General features: G+C 35.1%; 2 protein-coding genes across 3 annotated transcripts; both read right to left on the bottom strand.

The window, feature by feature from the left end:
• Nucleotides 1-866: 866 nt before the first annotated feature.
• LOC120775820 (circadian clock-controlled protein daywake-like) lies at nucleotides 867-3678 on the bottom strand. Its single transcript, XM_040106174.1, has 4 exons — nucleotides 3503-3678; nucleotides 1531-1765; nucleotides 1197-1445; nucleotides 867-1110 (listed from the first exon to the last, which is right to left on the bottom strand). Exons 1-4 carry the CDS (start codon nucleotides 3600-3602, stop codon nucleotides 909-911), a joined length of 786 nt encoding a protein of 261 aa, XP_039962108.1. The 5' UTR covers nucleotides 3603-3678; the 3' UTR covers nucleotides 867-908.
• Nucleotides 3679-16807: 13129 nt separating this feature from the next.
• LOC120775814 lies at nucleotides 16808-23610 on the bottom strand. 2 transcript variants are annotated; one of them, XM_040106168.1, is made up of 8 exons: nucleotides 23333-23610; nucleotides 19834-20555; nucleotides 19679-19764; nucleotides 18388-19073; nucleotides 17322-18142; nucleotides 17237-17263; nucleotides 17102-17175; nucleotides 16808-17020 (listed from the first exon to the last, which is right to left on the bottom strand). In XM_040106168.1, the coding sequence occupies exons 1-7, from the start codon at nucleotides 23517-23519 to the stop codon at nucleotides 17125-17127; spliced, it is 2580 nt and encodes an 859-aa protein (XP_039962102.1). In that variant the 5' UTR covers nucleotides 23520-23610; the 3' UTR covers nucleotides 16808-17020; nucleotides 17102-17124. The 2 variants fall into 2 exon arrangements, with proteins under 2 accessions (XP_039962102.1, XP_039962100.1); XM_040106166.1 differs by lacking the exon at nucleotides 16808-17020 and having other exon boundaries at nucleotides 17053-17175.
• Between the last annotated feature and the right edge of the window lie 736 nt (nucleotides 23611-24346).

Below are 24346 nucleotides of genomic sequence, written 5' to 3'. Positions count from 1 at the left end.
TACTTTAAGTATAAGTGCATCTCTTCCTTTCGCCCTTGTTCTCTTACACTCTTGATATTTGCATTTCTTTAATGCTATTTTGACTTATATGCTCTGCAAATACCAACAAACAAACAATAACACACATCTTTCGACAATTTTCAATCAATTCAGCTTCAAGTATTTACTCAAGTTTCGAGCTTTCTTTGGTCAATAGCAATACTTTCCTAGTAATGCTCGAGAGCGATTAAATGTTGCTGCTCTCGCACTCTAAACTCACTAAGTAATAAGAAGCAGTAATAGTAGTAATCATTATTGTGCATTAAATGACTTCAGACGTTGGATTTGTATTGATTTTTATAGAAGTAAAATTTAATAGTAGTAATCATTACTTTGCATTACATGTAATCATTCTTGAAGTATGGCCAATTCAATAAAAAAAAACATAAATTTGATTTAATAGTTGGATTTATAGTGATTTGTATGGAAACAAAATATATAGTAGTAGGCATTACATGTAATCATTCTTGAATTGTCGCAAAGTCGGTAAAAAAAATGATAAAGGTGTGATCCTAATATTAGGATTATAATGATTTGTATAGAAATAAAATATAAGTAATCATTACTTTGCATTACATGTAATCATTCCTAAAGTGTATATTATGTAATGCATATTACAGAAAAATAATGTAAAAACGTGGCTCTAATCTTTGGATTTGTATTGTTTTTTATAATTAAAAACAGTAAACCAGTAATCATATGTAATCATTCTTCAACTATCCCAAATAAAAGGAAAAAAAACTTTCATAATATTCTTAGTCTATATAATATACTTTACGTCATTGCTTACTTAAACCTTTGATTACCTTAGTAAAAATATACACCACTAATTTTTGTATTATCTTCAAGATTTTTATTACACACTCTTATTAATCCGTTAAAAAATAATCTTCATATGGTATATCTTTGAAGAATTTGCTTAACAATTCTTTCATTTTATTTCCTAAAGCCTCGTTGATTACCGGCGTTAGATCATCACTGAGTAAGCGCCAATTCTCGTTCATTACCTGGAGTATGCTGTCAGAGAGTGTTTTGTCGCCATTGAAGAGATTTGTCATGTCGGTGTGAACACTAGAAAATATGGCAAGGGATTAGTATTTTGACAAAATATCGTAAAAATGTATAAACCGATACTTGGAAAGTTTTCATTTACTTACTTATCTACTTGTGTTTCGACTTTGAGAGTATCTACATGCAAGTAATGTTTGCCATCACGTTCCTCCGCTTTAAGTGTGGTCGTAAAGCGAGTTTTCACATTGTCCAAGACCATCGTGAGTTCACCCTCGCCTCTAATAGGCAACACAAGTATATTGCCACTGATTTTATATTTCGATTTTATAGTAATGCGGGGGTTGACATTTTGCGAGACTATTTTCATGGGTTTGCTGAGATCTTTGCTGAAGCCTCTAAAGATTTAAAAACAAATATTTAGGAGAATTCCAAGTTTTTTCATAAGAAGTACATTACTTTGCCGCTGCTCTTCCCACTTACTTAATTGCTGTGATCCGCGCTTTCGTATAATTATGGAACTCAACATCGCTCATTACCAGGTCCACTTTTAATGCGTTATTTTTATCGCCCAACATTTCGATTTTATCCAACTTCAGTGGTTCCAGAGCTGGTATACCCCTTTCGGGTACACCTGTAGCCGCCTTTTTCATTAACTTGTGCCCTTGCTCGATCATGCATTTTTCATCGGCAAAGTGACATTTCGCTACGGGTTCGGCTGAGAATATAAAATAAAGGTATATGAAATTATTTAGTGTTTACTATAAAGAAGATCTTTCAAACCGAATTCCCATTAAATAACCTCGAAAAGAAGTTCAAATTTGTCATAATTATTTACATTTTCTTAACAAAAAAATAAAGATATACATATGTACAGATTGAATTCATATAATGGTAGTCCAAAGGTGACTATGAAAAAAAATTGCGACTACGTAAAGAGCTTCTGGCTGCTGTGATGTTCTGGCATAATGGCGAGCCAAGCGAATGTATTCTAAATCTTCGGCAAGTTCGGTTCGATCTGTTAATTTTTCTTTGATCTTTGGGAAGAATTTGAAAGAACATTGAAGTATATTTGAAATTCATGTTTGAACTTGGTTTTTGGTTTCTTTTGCCTTATAAGTCACTATCGCTATGACTGACGACCAAAAATTGCTCAGAATCCAACAATCGAAGGACGATTATTTGACTTAAAATCACATTTTAACCATTAACCACACCCCGTATTCACCTGACTGTCACCGTGCGACTTCTTCCTCAAAAGGCTTGCACCAGCATACTGGCGGCCACACCGGCCAACGAGCTAAAACACTCGTTCGATGTACTGTATTGAAGCAGAAGGAGACTATTTTGAATAAAATAAATTGATTTTGCCGAAAAAACCATTTCTTCTGTTTTTTTAAAGACCTTTTTAATTTAGAACGTTCCAAGTGTTATCTGACCGTTGATTAAAGTTCGTTTCTCTAAGACGCCTTACCAAAGTAGAGTAAAGAGATGCTGAGAACTTTTTCTTGCCGTATCACTTGGTCGGTTTTCTGGTTTCACTTAACGTCAGGCTCATCTAAGCTTAGTATTTATTAATACCCTAATATATACCTGAATCCGACCCTTTATAAGTCTATAATTTTGTATTCCTTTTCTTAGTCTCTCATTCATTTTGACGGATTCTTAAAGTTAAGACTTTTAGAAGTCTTAGGAATCATAAAATCAATAGTTTCTCCAGGATGGTTTCTCAAAATAGGTTTAAATGGGAATATACCGTAGAGATTGTATAATGTTCTTAGTCCCTCATCATCTCTGGTTTCTATAATTCGGACACTCATTAACTCTAAAAATTATAAAATTATTCGTCTGCCCCGAAAGTTTCTCAAAACAGTTATGATTAAAAGCAGGTTGAGTTCCTTATATTGACTTTCAACGGTTTAATTTGTTCGAGGCTAGTCATATATAGTTTGTATAGTTTGTATCCCTTGGTTTCCTAGTACAACTGAAAGCCTTGTTTAAAACATCTAAATCGCGATATTCCCAGTTCGCATATTCCTAAATTGTAAATTGTCAGGAATCTATCCAATAAACTCCGCCAATATCGAGGGGCTTAATGCTGTGATTAAGAGAAACTCATTTGATCGAGTTTACACCTATATAGTTGGTTGGTTGGTTGAAAGAGTTTCTGTCATATGTACAGAACTCAATAGAGTATGTATGTAGAGCTCATGTGTTCTTCGGAAAGCGGACTTTTGAAGTCAATCTAACTCTGCGAACGTTGTGCGTGGTAGGGTACTATAACTGAGAGTCTGAAAAACCTGCAGCAGCGGATCTCCTTTTATATATTCACTCTCTTTATTATTATTTTCGTCGAATGTTTAGTTTTTAATATTTTATTTATATTTCTTATCATCTCTTTTTACAATTCCTCAAATTTAGTGCAAATTTTCTTCACAACACAACCATTACTTACGAAACTCGACCGCCAAAACGCACGACTGTATGGAAAACAACGCCACAAAAGCCAAGAACACCAGCTTGTGGCTTGAACCAAAAATGGTTTTTAGAATCATTGTTCGCACTGTTCGCACTTAATACCGTTAGTTGTACTCGTTTAGTTTACACGCGCACTTTGCAACGACTACTGACGGCAAGATGCTTCGTCCAGTTCATTTTATAAGTCTAAAAAGTGAACTTTGAGTTGTCAAGAGTTGTTTTACAATTATGGCAAATTAAAATATTCTAAAATATTTATTATTGTATTGCGCAAAAAGTGCACATAAAATCGGCTTAAACGAGCTAATAATAAGAAAAAACTTAACAACGGTTGAACTGAAGCTATAATACCCATCACAAGTGCATTTCTTTTAGCATCAACGGGTATACAATGAACTCTGTCTTAATTTCGATCGTTCAGTAAGTATGGTAGCTATATGTTTTTGTAGTCTGATCTGAACAATTTCTTCAGATGTTGTGCTGTGGTTTTGGATAATAACCCCTGCCGATTTTAGTGAAGATAACTCGTCGCATTGAAAAGTTTTTCATACAAGCACTGTATTTTAGTCGTTCAGTTTGTATGGCAGCTATAAGTTATAGTAGTTCGATCTGAACAATTTCTTCGCAGATTATACCCGTTGTCTTTGATAATAAACCGAGCTAAATTTCGTGTAGATATCTTGTCAAATAAAAGAGTTTTCTATATGGCAGCTATATGCTTTAGTGGTCCGATTTCGGTCGTTCCGACAAATGAGCAACTTCTAGAGGAGAATAGAACGTGTGCAAAGTTTCAAATCGATATTTCAAAAACTGAGCGAGTAGTTCGCGTATATGTATGCAGACAGACAGATGGTTGGTCGGGCGGACACACGGATAGTTATAGTTAAAGCGACTCAGCTCGTCATGCTAATCATTTATAAATATCGTCAACTAAAATGCAAAACAACGTGTCATGAAAAAAATCTAAGAATTTTTTATTGCTTACGATCCCTAGCTCTCAGATATAACCATATAACCAATATATAACCAATACATAACCAATATATAACCATTATACATAACCAATATATAACCAACACATAACCAATATATATAACCATTATATATAACCAACACATAACCAATATATAACCATTTTATAACCAAAACTACATTTTTTTTTGAAAGCGTGATTTCTATGTATTATAGCGTTTTTCCTTCACCTATAAACTTATGAAAATTTTATTTTGCTTCTTAGATGACGATATATTTTATATGGTCTCCGACGTTTTCTTCTGGGTATTATAGAATTCATGACAAACTTAATATTCCCTGTTGAGGGTATAAAAATACTGATTACTGCGTTTCGATTTCAATTGCACATAATTGATGTTTCACGCGGAAGTTTACTATCTTTAATTTTGTATGCATTTATTTATTTCTCTTATCTTAATGCTCTCTCACTGAGTTCACCGCTTGTATATGTATGTCAATAATTAAAGGTAGTCTTGTGAATTGCAAACCAATTAATTACTTCATGCATATTAAAAACACAGCTTGAACTCGGGTTGAGCGCTTTTCTATTAAGCTGCCACCTGTTTGTGTATCAGTTTATGATTTTTATTAAAATTTTGAGCTTGTGGTCATACGGTCATACAAGGTAGGGCAAAGATAGTGTGTTGCAAACCGGTTATTTTCCTAGGACACTTGTAATTCATTTACTCACGTTAATTATTGCCAATTTCATGTCTAAAATAATTGCAAACTCTTCCTAAAAATAATTGCAAATTTCTTCTCTAAAATTATTGCTACTAAAATTTTTTATTACTCAATAACCGATCATAAATCTGGTACGTAAGCTATTTGTAATGGTTCACCAAGCCTCAATACCTAAGCCTGTATTTAAATGGCGCGATGCAGTAATAATTTGCAACTTTGTTGTCATTTAAACTGTAACTTAAGCGTTTAAGTATGTTTCAGCGCGCTGTTACATCGGAAATAGAAAGTGTACTACATATACTATAGATGACGCATAAAGTACGGGAATCACTTAAACCGGTTTCGCTGGAGTCAAAGTGTGCTAGTTGTCGCATATGGTGCAAGTGATTTATATTAAGCTCGCTCAAAGACACTGCACTACATACATACTTTCGGGTTATTATTTCAATTAGTTTTTAATTGTACTTCATTGTTTAACAGCAGCTTTATTTTATACCAGGGTCATGAACTTAAGGCAGACGAATGATTATAAAATAGTAAGCTGTAATATGAGTGAAACAGAAGTTAAGAGCAGAATATAATCTAAAAACTATAAAACTTGCGTTAACATATTTAGAACTATAAAATTCAGATTGAAAATCTCTCTCTCAGAGATGATGGATTATTACCACATAAAATGCTAAACAGAATTACGCAATAATATATTGAAAACCACCCGTTATCTGATTTTTGAGAGATCACGCGTGAGTTGTTTTAAGCTGTCATGTTATTTTTGTTCAATATTGTTTGACATTTCATCATGGAAAGACTTACGCCTGAGCAACTTTTACAAATCAACTTTCTTACGAAGATTTACGTTCTGTAAAGGATGTCTTTCGCTCAACTTATGCTCAACATTACCGATCCACTGGGCGCACAATTCACAACACCATCACCCATATTGAGACGTAGCATTCATTACTGGATAATATGACGATAATATGATACTCGCAGTAAAGAAAATATAGCAGCCGTAGCTGAGAGTGTACACGAAGTCTGTGGAGAGTCGATTCGGCGCCGTTCGCAGCAACTCTGACTGACGTCTGGAACGACTTGGTGCATTTTTCGTTGATATCATAGATTGAAAGCGTACAAACTATAGCTTGCACAGCAACAGAAGCCGCTCGAACTTCACAAGCGACATCGAAATCCCAAGAAATCTCGACGTTTTTTGAGCCAAATTTTGTTTAGCGATGAGGGGCATGTCTGGCTTAATGAAGAGCTTCAAGAGCTGCCATTTCAATTAGAAAAAACAACGGTTTGGTGTAACAATTGTCGGTGAAAGAAGTTCCATTAACTTTTGTCTGCGAGATCAAATTTCTGATGGCGAAACCTTCAGAATGTTGGAAATGACAGTGATAGTCGCGAGCATGCGTTTTTGATTGGTATAAATTAGCGAGTCGCGAACGTTTTTACGACGAACCATGTCCAGGATAGCTATCAACATCAACTAATGATCCACACGCCAATAAAATAAAGGAATTGGTGTTTGAGAATCGACGTTAACAGTCAGAGGTCTTACTGGCATCGGAAGGATCAGTGAAAACCATTTTGAAAGATGATTTGGGCTCAAGAAAAGTGAAAGCACGGTAGGTTCCAAATTCACTAAATTTGTTCGAGAAGCAGGGTACATTATCGTCTTTGAAATAATGCTTTTCGACTACCCGGGATCAATCGGCTGAATATCGTGGCAAAGAAGACCCGGAACCGAAAAATTCGGGTCTAAAATCAAGTTTAAGTTGACAGTTTTGTTCGGTAAGCGAGGTGTGGTGCACTCTGAAATCCTTTCGACCGGCCAAACTAGCAACAAGGAATACTATTTCAGTGTTATGCGTCATTTACGCGAAGCTATTTGTAAAAAGAGGCCGCAATTTTGGGCCGACAACTCTTGGTTTTTGCACTCCGCTAATGCACCGTTGCATACTGTATTGATTATTCGTGAGTTTTTCGGCAAATTTGTAGCCAATATCGTACCCTTATTCGCTTGATTTAGCTCCGCGTGACTTCTAGCTATTCAGCAAACTTAAACGACTGCTTCGGGTAATTGTTTTGAGTCAGTTGAGGACATTAAACTCGAATCGCTATATGCATTGAAGGTTAATCCGGGAGCTGACTTTAACAAGGATTCGAGGGATCCGAAGGTTTCTTCGAGGATTGGAAAAAACGTTGGCACAAATGTATTGGGGCTAAGAGGGGTTAATTTGAGGGGGGGCGATATAGTTTTTGAACAACAAATTAGGAATTTTAAAATTATGAAAAAGGTCTTATTATTCTCCGACGCTCCTTTCTGGGTGCTACAAGCTTAGTGTTCTGGGTATAAAAACTATGGAATTTTTTTTAAACTAAATCATCAATATGTTTCGAAGTGAGAGTGATACTTATTACAATTATGAGCACATAAAGACTTACAGGCACATATTTGGATGTGTAAATATAACAATTACACAGTCATATGTTATAGATATACAAACGTATATCATATTCCCTTATGTTCTGCATGTAAATCAGCACAACAGATACATAATACATAAGACTACAAACATGTCATTTTGTGTAATTATAAATATGTATGTGTGTGTAAGTGAACTTTGAAGAGCTGTTAGAACATATCAAATGTCATAAATCTGATTAATTATTTGCATTGCATAATCATATACAAAATTATAATTACCAAGAGTCTAAACGGCAGTGAATGTGTTTTATGCAAAGTAGCTTCATATATACTATGTATGTATGTTTGTACAAATGTGCATATATGTAATGACAAGTATTAGTATGAGTGTATGAGTGCGCACAGCTGTTCAGCGCCGCAAAATGAAAGACATTCACTCGCGGCATATACCTATTCGTTTTCAGTATGAGGGAGTGGTATGTGAATTTTATGTGTGTGTGTATGTATATATGTCAGTGCACGAATTGAAATAATTTTGAACGATTTCTGTATGTGTGATTGTGTGTTTAACTAAATACTGGCAATAATTAATATCCTCCGCGAAAGTTTTAATGAGCCGTAAACTGTTCATTGCAGTTTGTTCAAGGAGAAGGAAGGAGTTCAAGGAATTGTATGTGATTGTGATTCTTCCACTTCTCCTTTGAAAATTTAGTTGTTAAAGTAAATTTGATTGATTTCTAAGTAGCGTATAAGTCGTTTTCTGCTCAATTAGAAACTAACAACAATCCATTAAAGGTCATTAAAGGATGCTAAGACCTCTTTTATGCCAATTTTATTTCTGCGCTCTTTTCCAACGTACTCCATCTATTACGCTGGAATATCTCCTTTTTTGGAGGAAGCTTATAGGAAATTACATCAGACCGTTAAGTTCCTTTGTAGACTTCGAGTATTAAACTTTCTTGTTTACTTATACGCTTTAAATGATATTCAACTAAAATGAAAAAAAAAATTGGCACTTCTCAAATTCAGTGGTGCTCAAAACCTCTAACTTCAGCTGTTTCTTCCTTCTATAGGACCTCCATAGATAAGTGATGGATATTACTTTCCAGCAACATTCTTCTTAGATTCCAGTAATGTTTCTCAAACTCAGTAGAAAGACCTCTATCTGCAGCTTATACTGCTTCTTTGTGGGTTCTCAATGATAGTTAGCTTAGGTGGACTGCTATATGTAGTCTTTGCGTAATGGAAAAGATGAACTCCTATGTTCGAACTTATAAATTAGCAAATTTTTAGTAGCCAATACAAATTTGCACAGGCGTTTAATATCCATTCTCGCCATCTTGGTAGGTTGTTTGAAGGTATGCGCTTCTAAGTGTTTAAGTCTTCACCTCCCAAACGCGGAACAGTCAATAAGGAAGTTTTGAATTGTTTCCGCCGCTTCTTTTTACATACAGCAGACGGCGTCTGGTAAGATCCCCAGCCTTACAGCACAGACGTCACCTGGGCAATGTTGAATGCCCTAGAACTAGGAAGAAGCTAGCCTTACTGAGAGCAAAGAGATCACTACATCTCTGGCGATCGATTTTGGGCCACAAGACTTTTGCGACAGCGCATGTACTTTGATGGCCCAAACGCTGGTCAAGCTTCCGCGTAGCCCAGCTATCTAGTAGTAGAACATAAGACGATACAGGAGCGCCGACCCGCTCCCATTCCACCGATAGCGGTTCTAGGATGCCTTTCTCTGCTCATCAGCTTTACAATTTCCTGCGATTCATCTGTGGCCTCCATACCAGTCTTATCACAAAGACACTCAATGCTATTGATAGGGGAATTAAGCACTCTTTGACCAACCCTGAACGCACTACCAATGAGTTGCTAGTATCGCTGCTCTGCTATTTGAGTAGATGGTAACTTCTCTGAAGGAGTCTATACTCCGGAGCAGTAAATTTCTGAAGCTGGAATTGATAGAAACCTACTCACAGTAAACCGTTCCACCAACCAAGCTTTGATAACAATAGTATTAGACACCATTTCTTCTGAGATAATACACTTTAAAAGCAAAGGGGCAATAAAGTAATTAGAACTGATTCCGAGTAGCAATATTATATGAACTTCAATTAAATGAACACACTATGGGTGTTATGAGGTCTCTTTGATCCAAACTCACCGAGTCACAGGCTCCGACTGAGAGACAGAGAACAAATTAAAATCAATGGGATCATTTCTGAGTTAGTCAGATGTTCACGGCTATCTGTTTATGTATTTGCTTCAAATTCTGAGAATATCCGTTAGACGTCTCTGCGGAGCTCTGGTTACGGGTTTTCAATTATTTAAAGTATGGTTATGAGAGAGACACCTGCTTTATGAGGTTTTTGATTCACTATATTAAATTACCGGACGATTTGATTCATTGCCTTGTTCAATATTGATTTGAGCTCCTTGATATTAAATTGCCTAAGGGTAGGTTTAGCTTATCTTAAATGGAGCCAGCTGGCAGCCGGCTGCCCTTGAAGTCACTTTGTGACTTCTAAATAGCATCATATCCCATCGCGGCGTGAGAGTCATCGTAATAGCGGCCAGGCATTGTGTCTTATCTTCTTATATAGAACCAGCTGGCGGCTGGCTCTTTATAGTTTTTCAGTTTACATCAGTCGGGCTTGGAACCCATGAATATACGTAGTCGAATATGAGTCACAGTAGACTCTTTTCCTTCTTATCATCCAACGAAAGCTTTACACAAAAAACTTTTTGCACACATTTCATTCAGCAGGACATCAAGGATATCAATGTTAATAGCTTTTCGTTGAGTTGCCGACTTATCTTCCTTCCGGTAACTACTCAACTTAGACCAGCCTACTCGCAAGTATGCTTCACTTGCAGCTGCATGCATACATATGCCAACTTACTGTTCATGGTAAGCAGTCCAAGCTGCTACTGGTCCTACCAACGCTTATTATTTATTGCCAAATATACAGACACTTATGTCCATTCAGCATGATTAGGATACAAAAGAAGTGCATACAGCCATACACTTAAAGAAAATACTCTTTTGTGCAGTACATTGTATGTGTAAGGCAGTGGATCTGTGGATGATACCTCTGTGAGAATATGATATGGTTGTCCTTGGTTGCGTCAAATAATTTATTCATATGTATATCACTTTGTTGTTGTTGGTTTCTGTTATTTCTGATTTCTTGCTTGTTTTTGTAACCAACTGATTGTTTAGTGTATTCAGCATGAATATCAACCGAGGATATGCCAATACTTTGTTATAACAATAGGTGGAAAAACGAACAACAAAAGTAGTTCTTACATATATTAGGGTGGCACAAAATTGGTCATATAAGCTGCTAGTTTCATTTTCACTCTAGCAATTGTTAAAGCAAGCGTTGAAGCTATGATATATTACTTTTGCTTTGTATTCTGCAAAGTTAGGGTGTGACATATTGGGTACAAAATGAAGATTAGCCCTTTCAGAAAACGAAAATTAAAATTTTTTTCGTATAAGTGTAAAACTCATGCGACTGATGTAGTATCAAAATAATAATAAAATATCAAAAACGAATTATGCCGTTTGTTGGAGTTTTATTAGGGCTGTCTGAAATTTTAACCCTGGTTCTAATGAAAAACAATATTGTATTGTGTGATGTATACATTTGTGTGACTAAAGTGGTTTCCCATTAACTGCAACGCATCAATTATTACATATTTTAGGATCACCCTACCTCGAATATATTTTATTTATAATACATATTGTATATATTAATTTAACTAATAATGGTATATACATATAATACATTCTGATGTTTGTGTGCAGTTAAATTAATCTGAAAATATTTCTCGTACACTTTAGAACCTCCCTAATATTAATATAATCTAAAATATTTCAGTTTTCGTATGCGAATCCTTCTAATACACAAATATTTGCATATATAAAAATAATATTTATTTTTAACTTTTGAACCACCCTAATATTAATATAGCCAAAATTTTTAAATTTTAAATTCTTTGTTTACCGTAATAATATTTTTCGAAATATTTCTCTAAGGATACTCTAAAAATATTTTTTGGTCATTTGTGCACCACCCTAATATTCACTTGTAGATACATATATTTTCATGCATATTTGTATCTGTTAGTGTACAAAGCTAAGGTTTAAGATTTGCCAAACCAACTCTAAAAATATTTTTTGGACACTTAAGTACCACCCTAATGTTTATTTGTTGACACATACATTTGCATGCTTGTGTGTAACTGCTTTTGTATGAAGCAAAAAAATCCACCAAGTTTCAAGTTGCATGAAAACTATTTGCTTTGATATATTCATAATTTTTTCTGCTCCCTTTTACGCTCATTCTTCTTGCTTACACACAACTTCAATTGATTTATTATGCACTTGTAAAGGTATAGGTGCTTTGTTGTTATTGCCGAGTGTCCATTCATTTTGGTTTATGGAATTTTCGCAAATTCATGCAATGAAATTTCCTTTACTTCAGATAGCACGACTGCAGAGCGCACAACTACACATACTCTCTCTCACACACACACATACTCACTAACCGGTCGACCGTCCGACCGTCCGACCCATTGATCGCATTGAAGTGATGAAACACTTGATTTAATTTATGTATTCTAAGCGTTCATGACATAACTTTGTTATGCCTTTTGTTGTTGTGCATACTATTTGTTATTGTTCGTTGTATTGTTGTTGTCGACCACTTATGTGTATTGACAGGAGATTTAACCATCGTTTATCGTATCGAAAACAGGCCTATGAGTCATACTTGAGTGAGATATTTATAAGCCCTAAACTATCATAGTGACCCAGCCATCATGCCACATATCTTAGCACTAATACAGTCGCAGTAAGACTCGCATTCGTTTGACCAGAAAATAGTTATGCCTATGAGTGCTGAACAGCTTATGATGGGCTGTCAGGCGCATATTAGTTGGTGATAGCTAAATTGGGTGTGAATTATTTAGGCATTCGCAGGAAATGACAATTTATAACCAAATATGGGTGGGTTGCTCTTCCTTAAGTTTGTGGAAAGCTATGAGTGGTAGATGATTGGATTCTCGATTGTGGAATGGGTGGTGTTATCTTAACTATTTCAAAGCTTTGACTGATATTCCACTTAGCGGAGTCGTTACATGAGTTTCGGATATCCAGTTAGTCGTGAATCAGAGTCGATAACTAATATTAGGTCACCGACTGCATTGCCGATACCAAGAAGTCTGTCAAAAGTCTTTAGCGGAGATTTATATTTGAAAGGGACCGAGCTATTTTCACTTTGTTGAAGCATCTTTCCAAGGGATTAGTCCTCTGGTCCATCTGAGTAGATCTCATTTCAATCTTAGTAGATATTACTTCATCTACTAAGATATTAATTCACTTATTAAGGTTAACTAAAGTTGGTCAAAGGGCCGAAAGGCTAAACCATCCTGTATTAATGTTATTGCAAATGTTGTAGATTCCAAAAATCTGCTGAGCCTTCCCTCTTTATTATCACTCTAGTCTCCCGGTTTCCACCAGCAAACTAACTGTCGTTATAGATCAGTAAAAAGACCAAAGGCTGTGTCTTCTAGCCGTAGCTGACTTTTCTTACATGGATGAATTACCATCGTAGCTGACTCAACAAATCTCGTTATCTTCAATATATCCGCGAAGATTTTATATGCACCAATCTGATCTTGGAAAAGACCCGTGAAAAGAGGATCGAGAGGAGGATTTTAAAGCTGCTTTTGATAGCACGAAAAGGAGTTGTCAGCAGCTGGAGCTACCCTCAAAACTTATACAGGTGTGTAAACTGACATTGAGTAATACCAAAAGTTCCGTCAGGATTGGGAAGGAGTTCTTCAAGCTGTTCGAAACCAATCGAGGTTTCAGACAAGGCGACTCCCTATCTTGCGACTTCTTCAATCTACAGCTGGAGAAAAATTTCGAGCTGCAGAGCTGAGAATTGAATTGAGAAGGTATAGCCTTGAAATCTAACGCAGAATAACTCTTGCCTACAGGTGCTACTTCGGACTGAGTAGGCAATTGAGAAGTAAAGTCCTCTTTCGACGAATAAAGACCAGTTTCTAAAAGTCACTCATTATCCCCGTCCTGGCATATTGTGCAGAGGCATTGGCAACGGCGAATACCACAGTCGATGAGACGACGAACTGTACGAAATATACGACGACATTGACATAGTTCAGTGGTTTAAAAGACAGCGGCTGCGCTGGCTAGGTCATGTCATCTACAGCGCCGGCGGAAGCAGAGGAAGATTAAGACCTTCACTCCATTGGAATGACTATATGGAAAAGAGGCTGGCTACACTTCAATCCCCAATTGGTGCCAAACAGCGAAAAGAAAGAAGGACTTGCGCGCTGTTGTAAACTCGGCTATAACCGCGTAAGCGTTGTCTATGCTAATAAATAAGAATATCTGATTTATGTCCTTTCATTCAATATTATTGAGTTTAGCTGTTTGGACTCAATATGGATGACTGAAAGGAAAACATCGTTCATACTTTTCTGAATAATTTTTTACTTCTATATCCAAGCATTTCCCAGTATCGTCTTCGATATGATTTCTTTGCTGGGTGCGAGACTTTGCTATCGATTGTTTATAGTACTGAAGCTGTCGGTTGTCGACCTGAAAGTCTGTTTAACGTCTATCAATGCGGTGACCTTTAAATAAACCATGCTAAAACAGTAGATCCAATGTGAGAGTGAGTGTCTTATCTTCTCGTCGCTTGTCTTTTGGCACATATTTGTATCTTATATACATAGTAGTCACTTTTAAACTAAGGCAAAGTACCAAGAGTCGATAAGTTGGTAGATGGCTACATGTTATTTATGAGATATCTCCCTCCGTTAAAACTATAGACAGTACGGCTACACCTTTTAGAGATATTTCCGGTCAATAGTCTTTGATTTCGAGCCAAAACTGTCGATTCACTACACGAACTGCAGGAATATCTATACTCTCAAAATGAGTATGAGCTACGCGTCCTAAAATCCTTGAACTTCGTTCTGGACCAATAAGTCATATTGATAGTGTGGATGTACTTTAGAGTTCTTAGGTCTTAGTATTGAATGTGGCTCGCTTTATCAGTCTCAAATCTGGTTAGTTGAATAAAAACTTATCTGCACTTGATTTGGGGCTTCGGAAGAAGACGTACAGTGGTGTAGTGAACGCATATATTAAGGTCTCTCCTATTTAGCTTTAGTTGGTTGCTTCCATTAGATCGTCGTTCAATGGAAGGTAAAAATCCTGCTGCTTTCTAGAATAATCCAATAATATGTTGGATAATAAATATACAAAACTGACTTCACAAAACTCGAAAAGAATACTCAACGGAGGAGCAGTATTCGACAAATCTAAAGACAAGGAGTTGCTAAGTATGAGTGAAAAGCAGTTCTGCATACTTCTTATCGGGTATAAATCTTGAGCGTTATTTTCCTTGTTGATCGTTCGATTTCCTGTTGATTGCTAATGAATCCAATCTCAATTTTGAATTTAAGTTTGAGCTGGAAATTTATTCAAACAAAAATTTTAAATTTTAAGAAATGATGGCGCTATTTCTAAGATCTCTCATGCATCAACATGCACTTACCGAAATGTTTTCTTTAATATAATTCTATTTTCATGTTTTGCATCAATAAATAACCGCGTGAACTCGAATTTATACAAAAATATAATATAAGTAGATTTACTCTCCGAACACACATTACGACGGTGACGCACTTCTGACACGGTATCCAAGGATATGTGCATAATATATTATGCATGAGTCACACCAATTTCACACATATCATTTCCATATGAGTGACATAAAAAGATGTAAATCTTTGTTTTGCCTTTCTTCCCTTATTGTTGTTATTGCGTATACTTTTTATTGCTGTTAACCCATTCATTGATGAGGTAAATTGAAAGGTCTCGCTCATGGCACCTTTTGAAGATTTATTTCATTCATTTTAGCGTGTTGCTATTGTTGTTAATGCCTTCAAGTGGAAAATATACTGTCGTCGCCTCGGCTTGTGAAGCCAGATAGTAAAGTAATGAGATTTCATATTCAAATTTGTATGAATATATGTTTGACAAAGAAGATTTATATCGGGCAACTGTATTAGAAAAATTTATATTTTAATAAATTGTCTTGTAGATTTGTAAAAATTGCACTCTTCACTTTCAGAGAGAGAAAAAGATAGAGAAAGTTTAGTGTTTTATCACGGTTTCGTTTTCCGTAGATTGACTACCATTTTAGAAGCTCAAGCCCAAAATTGACCACATATTATCAAAGACTATACCTAAAATTTTCAGCAGCTTGTAAAAAGTAATCTCTTTTTAATCGTAGTGTCCAGCAGTATTCTCAGAAAATATAATCCTTCGACGAATGAACAAAACAGATTTTCTAAGGGTGAAGCTTTTCCATCAATGTTATGCTGATTATCCGATCTGCAGAAATTTTCGATTTGGTGACGGACTAACGTTGTGAAAATCTTAAACTCATTGAGAATAAATCAAGATTTGTTTTGGTTGGCTGGGCTCTGAACGATCCTCTGCTAATGAACCTCAAGATCCTTTGGTTGGCTGTAACTTTGCTTGCAGCTACAGATCGTAGCACACCGTTTTCCAAAAGTTTTTTGTTACTTCGTGTGGTACCTACGTTGTAAAAGTAGTTTTCTCACAATTCCACATTGTGCATAGGTCAGGATTTGCGCCAGTCTCATCTCAGTATGAGTCATGTATTTAGGACTTTCGGCTGTTGAAGCTCAAGATCATTGAGTTGTCAGTAGCTTTATTTATAACCATTCCAATGCACTGGAACTCAGCCACAGAACGGAACATCTTAGTTCCGTTGCAAATTTCATATTTCAACAAACCAAGCCATTCCGCCATTAAATTCTTGCTGTCCGATCTTCAGAAGCCTTAACATTCCCTCGTGAGGGACTAACGTTGTAGAACTAGTTTTCTCACAATACCATATCGTGCGTCGAACAGAATTTACGACAGTCTGATTCCAACGTGGAGGACTTGAGACCCGTGAAGAAGAAAATGCTTGGGTTGTCCGAAATCATATTCTGTTTATAGTCGTATATAGCTATCTATTTTGTTTCCATCAAATACTTGAGACCGAATCGTACATTTGTCTAGTTTAATAAAACTCGATCTCATCCGAGCCAAAATCTTGAATTATTTTAATCTAAAATGGAAGCCAAACTTTTAAGAATATTGCTCTACCGAAAGTTATCTTCACCGCATAATTCCATCATAAGTGAGCTAACTCAAACTGAGTCCGCAGATATAGCTCTAAAACTGGTTTGTCCAGATGGAATAGTTTATCATGGACGAAGAGAATGTCGCAACTCTGTCCTCTAAGCTCCAAATGAAAATTAATAACGTCTTATAGTCTTTTCAGTCAAAAATTTACATTTATTATACAATTATTTTCTTACTCGGGGCTTTTCATTCCACATTTTTAAAGAAAGATCACTTTGATATAATCGGCAATATCCTCAAAGCGGTTAACCTGTTTTATAAGGTAAAGCAGTGTTATTAGATACATTTTTAAGAATAATAAAACAACTTACTTCCTGTTGGCTATCCCGCGAGTTTTCCTGAAAGTTCAAACGACACAATAGAAAATTCTTTTTGGCCAAAATCATTATTACTCACACTGCACGTCTCACTTGAGTCGTCCTTCAAGTTAAGCATATAAAATCGGAACGGCAGTTGATCCTTAGTACGCTTCCGCTTCAAAACTTCGACTAGATCATAAGCCACCACGTCCGAGAAACCCACACATTGCTTAAGCCTAACCTCATTTAGTTTGCTGCATCTGCTCACGATGTATATTACGTAGTCGAAGCAGTAGTAAAACCGTGATAAATATAAATACTCCAAGTTCGCAAGCTGTCCAATAATTAGAGGGAAATTCAGTGGTACGCAGAGACCATCTCGTCCAATTTTCTTCGCAATGATACTGAGGTGCGTTAGCTGTTGCAGATGCGGCAAGTAATTGAGATTTCGGCACAAAACTTCAGCTTCGAGTGTGAGCTTCGTGATGCTGATACGCGCGGCGAGTGTGCGAAAGAAACGTTGTATCAAACGTGTCTCGGGTTCGTCAGCACATGTGCAGCGCGGAGGTGGAATTTGGAAGTTCGGATCTTGTACCGGTAGCAGTTCGTTTTGTATACAAGCAGCACAGGGATTCGTGTTGAAATTTCGCACTTCTATATCCTTTAATGATTGAAGAGTTTGTAATGTCGTAATTGTATGCTCCAGCCGCCAGTCGAGTTTGAGTGTAACAAGCGTTTCACAGCGCAACCACATGAGGTTCGTGAGGTGCATAGCGACATCGGTGAACGTGCTGTGACGTATGTCAAGCGAGCTTAGTGATAACGAGTTCAGTATGTCTACTAAATAGTAGTGGCTTAAATTTTCGCAGCCACTCAGTTGGAGCTCCTTAACGCTGCTGAGCTCGGCGATATGTTTGCCTAAAATAAGAAGGTGAATTAGAAACAAAAGTGAGTTTAAGAAGCTTGAAATATTTTGAAGACAGAGCGAACTTTATAGTTTAGCTTTGTGTTAAAATAAATTAGACTGGACTATCCTATAGGATATGTACCAGAGGACTGAACTCTATTGGTTAATAAAGTTCAGAGCACTTTCCGAAAAAAGAAGCAGTCTACTGTTTTCAGAACTTCCTACGAACTACGAGGGAGAGAACATAGTGACATACCTGTAACTTTTGAGTTCCTTATAATGGAGAGACTTTCCAAACGTGTTAGATTAGCTAGGAACTCCACGTCCTCATCGCACAAAATGGTGCCATCTACAGAGAACCTTGTGATATTTCGAAAAACGTTTCTGTCTTCAAAACGGAATATTCTAAGCATCTCCATGCCTAAAGGATTCTCGAGCGAAGCATCCGTTAAGTTTACCATTCTGACATGTGGAAAAAGTATCGATATACTTTGCCATAGACAAAATGCATTCGCACCCGATAAATCCAAGTCACTTATATTATTGTATTGTTTATTTCTCGGAAACTCGTCCTCGGCAATAATGCAATTTAGCAATTTTAAACGTTTCAGGTTTGGAAAATCTTCAAGTATCGTATCAAAGTTGAGCGCACGATTATTGAGCACCATTTTTGTAGCGTTTGCGCAGCGCAGCTCTTTGAAAAAGTCCTTTCTTTCAGACGTGATCTCCAAGTAAGCATCATAGATGTCATTGTGCACAATTTTCGCTCTGCGGCAAGCGATTATTTTTAGATGTCGCTCTTCTTCGATGGCAGCGTTTTCAAAATCTTCACAAACGCTAGCGAATCGCTGTGAAACTGGTTGGTTTATGAGCCTTTTGTAGATCTCGAAAAGTACATAAATGCTCAGTTGTACATTTGGTGGTGGATAGGGTATGATGAGGCTGAAAGCAGAAAAGGAGGCGAGTTGTAAAGTGATTTCAATAAAAGAGTTAAATAATCCTTAGGAGACAAGATCTTGAGAATCGGAACTAGGGTTTCAAAATGTTGTCGTAAATATGTTTCGTTGAAAATGGGAGACCAACCCGAACACCGACCTTCTCTGCCATAAGTGTGGTTTGAAATGTAGGCAGAAGATAACATTTTGGGAATCGCGTCACAATATTTCGTATATCTGTTGCATCTTTCGGAACCTGGTTGTGGTAGCCTATGTATTTGGATACAACTTTAGAAAGTTTCGAAATACTTTTCCTAAATGGTTTTAATCAGACTACTAGAGCAGCGTTCTTAAGTAGTAAGCTGTTTCGAAAATATGACTTGGCACTTAAGGATCGATAATGTAATCTTTAAAACCAGTTTACAGAGTTCCAAAAGCTTTTACTCCAAGGAAAACGGCTCTCGTTTTGGGAGGCGGGTGTAAGAACCTCAAAGTGAAATAGTTCGGACCTTTGGCATAAGTTCCTTTTCAGGTTTAAACTCTGAGTTTTTTGAGTTCGAAATAGGTATGTGTATTTTCTAGCCACTCACAGTTGAAAAATCATATACTCACTCGTTTCTGTAGCTGGTCATCGGATGTTTGCACTCGAAGAATAGAATCAAGCTCAATGCGGATTCAGCTTTTGCATATTGCGGATCCTTGGGTGAATTAAAAATAAATATTTTTATTAAATCTAATATGTACTTTTGTAATATTTCGTGTTTTACCTCCTGTATACTTTCCGTAATGCCAACACAGCCACACATTTCCAGATTAAGGCGCGCCCTCAGTGGTTCGTCTTTATCGCGCTCGCGCAAGAACTCGGCAGCGCTAAATATGAAAGCCTTCGTGACCCCATTACAATAATCCAACGTTAGTTTTGACAAGTTTTTACAACTTTTTATCAAGTCTAGCAAATCAACGTCCGTAACATCGTTGACGTGCTCCAGATAGACCGTGTCCAAGTTCTGTAGTTTATGTAATCTGTTTAAATGCGAGCCGCTTTCATGCCTAATATGAAATGACAGTTTTCGGTCAGCCAACTTACTTAAATGGCTGATATCAAACACGGCAAGCATGCCACCTAAAGTGACAGCTTTAATGTGTTTACAATCGGACAGCGCCAATAACAGCGCTTCATAGCTCTGTGTGGTTCCTTTAGCGCCGGTTACTTGTGTGTTCCGACTGTCAAAGTCTTCAACTGTTAGACTTTTCAACGCCTTTAGTTTGCCGAGCAATTTTCGCCAATCCGCTTTCGGTTGCCAGCTGAGTTTGAGCGTTTCCAGCATCGGAAAGTCATAGTTCATGAAGTGTTCCTCATAGTCCATTGGACAGCCTGATATATCTAGGATTTTCAGCGTGCATGAGCTGAAGCTGTACTTTATTTCATGCAAGTTTGTGCAATTCTTAAGGTAGAGCGTTGTAGGAGTAAGTTTGAAGTTAATGAATGCTGGAAGAAGAAGCATACGGTAAAGTTTAAGCACTTGTAAATATTTATCTGTGTCGACTTAGGTTTTAGTTACTTCTTGTGACTCAATCAAGACTCAATGTTGTGCTTGATATTAAACTACTGTTTACGTTCTGGAGTTTAGAATAAAAATAAAATTAAGATGGGCGATATCTTGAACGTATTATAAAGGATCAGTATACCATACTCGGCCAGGATTAAGACGACGCAAGCTAATTTAATATATGTATATGAATATAAGAGCGTGATCCGATGAGTATTTAGTTTCACCGCACGACGACGCGTCTATCGCCTAACAAATTTACTGTGATGTAGACGGCTACTGTGAAAAAAGTCTACATTTGAAGATAACGTGACAAAACTTCATGATTTTCTATTACCCACCGGTCTATTGCTTAAGATAACTGAGACACTAGAGTTCTTAGAGAACACTTTGGGTAATGAGAATGCACTATGTACGGATATTACCGCGTTGGTTAATCCGGACAACGGGCCTAACTATGATATCACTTCAGAACTGTGATTGATGCTGCTTATGCGAAGACGTCTCTGCGTTGCTTCACAACCGACGAAGAAATATATTGCTTTGAAGAAGGTCATGGGTAGTTCAATCACCCGGAAATGCCACCGTGTTCGGGGTTACAAAGTTTGATTTTCATGGATAAGAGGACAAACGGGTCATAGATCTCCTCTATGTCAAATTATTATGCTGATTTGACATCGAGTTAAGTTTTACTATACAACAGCACATATCGGACCACTTTAGCAAATATCTGACAACAAACTGAACGATCGGAACCAAGTGCATGAGTGAAAACTTTTCATAGAATATTTTAATTCCGAAATAAGTCAGTTTTGCAACTAGTTTCGTTTTATTAATTATTTTAATTAACTAATCAATTCCAATTACATAATTTAACTAATTAATTAATTAAATTTTTTAAATTAATTTATTTTTTTCACTTATTCATATTTAATTTGAAATTTATAGTTGCAGAAAATCTTGATTAAATTAAAATTCATTAAATTAATTAAACTAAAATCATTTTAAATATATTATTATATTTATATTGATTAATTAAATTAAACTAATGAAATTCTTTAAAATAAATTATTTTCACATAATTAAAATTACAAAGTGAATACCAAAATTTTCAGAAAAATATTAAAATTAATTTTAATTAATTTAATTAAGATCGGAAGAGCAAAATTTTCTATGAAATTTAAATTTTAAATTTATTTTAAATTTTTTTTGAATACAAATTTTAAGTTTACTGAAATTAGTACATTTAATTAAACAATTTTATGTAATTAAATAATTTAACTAATTATTATTTAATTTTTTTTCTAATTCAAATTTAATTTGTAATATAAATTTTGCAGGAAATTTTTATTTAATTGATCAAATAAATTGTACTAAATTCATTTTAGCTAAATTACTTTACTAAACTTGATTAATTAAATTAAACTGATTTTATGAAAATTAAAATATTTTACATAATTTTAATTATAATGTAAATATATGTACATATATGAAATTCTTCATAAAAATTTTAAAACTAATTTTAATTAATTTTTTTATATTAGTTAATTAAATAAAATTAAAATTTTGTATAAAAAATTATAATTAATTTAAAATTAATTCATTAATTTTTTTTTAATTAAATTTTTTATTTAAAATTAATTCATTAATTTTTTAATTAAATTTTAATTAATTTGTAGTTTAAACTTGCAAAAGTAATTTAAAATTAATTAATTAATTTTTTTAATAAAAATTTTCTATTTAATTAATTTGCAGTTTAAACTTGCAAAAGTAGTTTAAACTACAAATTAATTAAATAGAAAAATTAAATTAAAAAATTAGTTAATTAATTTTAAATTAAAATTAATTATAAATTTTTTATAAAATATTTTTATTTTAATTAATTCATTTCAAACTTATTTTAGTTTTTTACAATTTTTTTTTTTATTTAAGTTTTGTAGAAAATTTTGTTTTAATTAAAATAGATTAAGTAAGTTAAATTAATTTAATTTTAGTTTCATTTTTGTACAAATTAAATGTGAATTAGTGAAAAAAATGCAATTAATAAAATAAATTAAATTAATCAATTTAATTTAAATTAATTACTTTAAATTTTAATTAATTATATTTTTTACATAGAATTTAAATTTTAAATTAATTAATTAATTAATCAAACTAGTTTTAATTTCTTCATTAAAAAAAATTTGTTTTAAATGAATTATTTATATTTTTATGTGATGCAAATATTAAAAAAAATATTCATTATTCCACATTCAATTAAAAAAAAAAATTTTGCGCTTGAATATTTTCGCTAAGCACATTCTTTCAACAACAAATATGTACCGGCATTTTTGCCGCCAATAATTATCAACAAATTAATGCAGCAGCAATAAACAATTAAAGCGCTTAGTGTAAACAAATAATCCAAATAAGTAATAACAACAGCGATAGTAAGCTCCTTACAATTAACGCAGCGATAATAAAAAAGTCACCGAAAGCAATAAAACTTGTAAGCGCAATTAAAATAAACACACTGAATGAATTAAATTTGTTGTTATTGTTATTTTTATACACCTAAAACCTAACTATATGCATTAATGAAACTTGTTTTTGTTTTTTGTTTTTTAATTGCAATGATGCCGTTAGCATTATATATATGTATGTATGTACCATATATACTATACATTGCCTAGGCTTCGTTGCGCTTTCGCACTTCACATTCATAACAATTTCCTACCAATTTTCTCATTATACGATACATCCAAATATGTTGCATAAGCAAAATGTGTCGTTATCACATCAATATCACTTTGTTCTAGATCACAGTTGCTTAAAATAATAGTTTCCGTCTCATCGCCATCGCTGGAATTCAAAGCGCTTTTCACTAAAATCGGTTTATTTTCACTTGTACAGCGACGCTCCATACTCGTTAAAACAACTGTAAATATGGTAGTACTAGCTGAATAAAAAACCGAGCATTGCAATCCGTTAAGTTTAAGAGCTCGTTAGCGACTAAGAAATTTAACGCTGTGCTGTGTAAAATATTCTAAAACTAAGCTAGAGTCTAGCGCTAAGAGCTTTAAATGAGTTATTTAACATGAACGCGATTTCAGTGAGAGCTTAGAAAAAGTGAGTTATAATAGAAAATGCTGTGAATAAAGTTGTTTGATTTTGTTTGGCGAACTCTCTTTCTCCGATTCCGTTTGTCTCGCTCTCTTTTTATACCCTGAACAGGGTATAACAAGTTTGTCGCGAAGCCTGTAATATCCAGGAAGAAAGTGGTCTCCTACACTGTAAAATATATATTACATTACAACCTCGGTATAAATTATTCAGATTGGATCACTATAGCATATAGCTGTCATGCAAACAGACCGACCCAAATGAAGTTCTTGTAGCGAAGAAAATATAGCAGTCATAGCTGAGAGTATACATGAACACCGTTTAGAGCCGATTCCGCGCCGTTCGCAGCAACTTGGACTGACGTGAAAAGCTCCAAGAACATCCGACGATTCCGAGCCAAATTACATATGTCCAGCGATGAGGCTCATTTCTGGCTGAATGGGTATGCAAGTAAGTAAAATTTCTGCATTTGTGACGAAGAACGACCGAATTCAAGAGCTGCCCTTTCATCTAGAAAAAATCAACGGTTTGGTGTGATTTTTGGGTCAGTGCAATCATCGGTCCAAATTTCTTCTAAAATGATGGTGGTGAGAACGTAACCGTCAATGATGACTGTTGGCGAGAGAAC

Source organism: Bactrocera tryoni, chromosome 4 (genome assembly GCF_016617805.1).
Source record: "Bactrocera tryoni isolate S06 chromosome 4, CSIRO_BtryS06_freeze2, whole genome shotgun sequence".
Lineage (NCBI taxonomy): Eukaryota > Metazoa > Arthropoda > Insecta > Diptera > Tephritidae > Bactrocera > Bactrocera tryoni.
Note: the sequence above shows the minus strand (reverse complement) of the source record. Positions and strands in the feature narration are given on the sequence as shown.

Excerpts from the sequence above, each read along its gene's own strand:
- LOC120775820 (XM_040106174.1), bottom strand. The coding sequence starts at position 3,602 with ATGATTCTAAAAACCATTTTTGGTTCAAGCCACAAGCTGGTGTTCTTG. Across the intron at positions 1,446-1,530 it reads GCGCGGATCACAGCAATTAA|AGGCTTCAGCAAAGATCTCA; the intron begins GTAAGTGGGAAG and ends TTAAATCTTTAG. Across the intron at positions 1,111-1,196 it reads GTCGAAACACAAGTAGATAA|TGTTCACACCGACATGACAA; the intron begins GTAAGTAAATGA and ends CATATTTTCTAG.
- LOC120775814 (XM_040106168.1), bottom strand. The coding sequence starts at position 23,519 with ATGGAGCGTCGCTGTACAAGTGAAAATAAACCGATTTTAGTGAAAAGC. Across the intron at positions 20,556-23,332 it reads ATCGTATAATGAGAAAATTG|CATTCATTAACTTCAAACTT; the intron begins GTAGGAAATTGT and ends TTCTTCTTCCAG. Across the intron at positions 19,074-19,678 it reads ATGACCAGCTACAGAAACGA|CCTCATCATACCCTATCCAC; the intron begins GTGAGTATATGA and ends TTCTGCTTTCAG.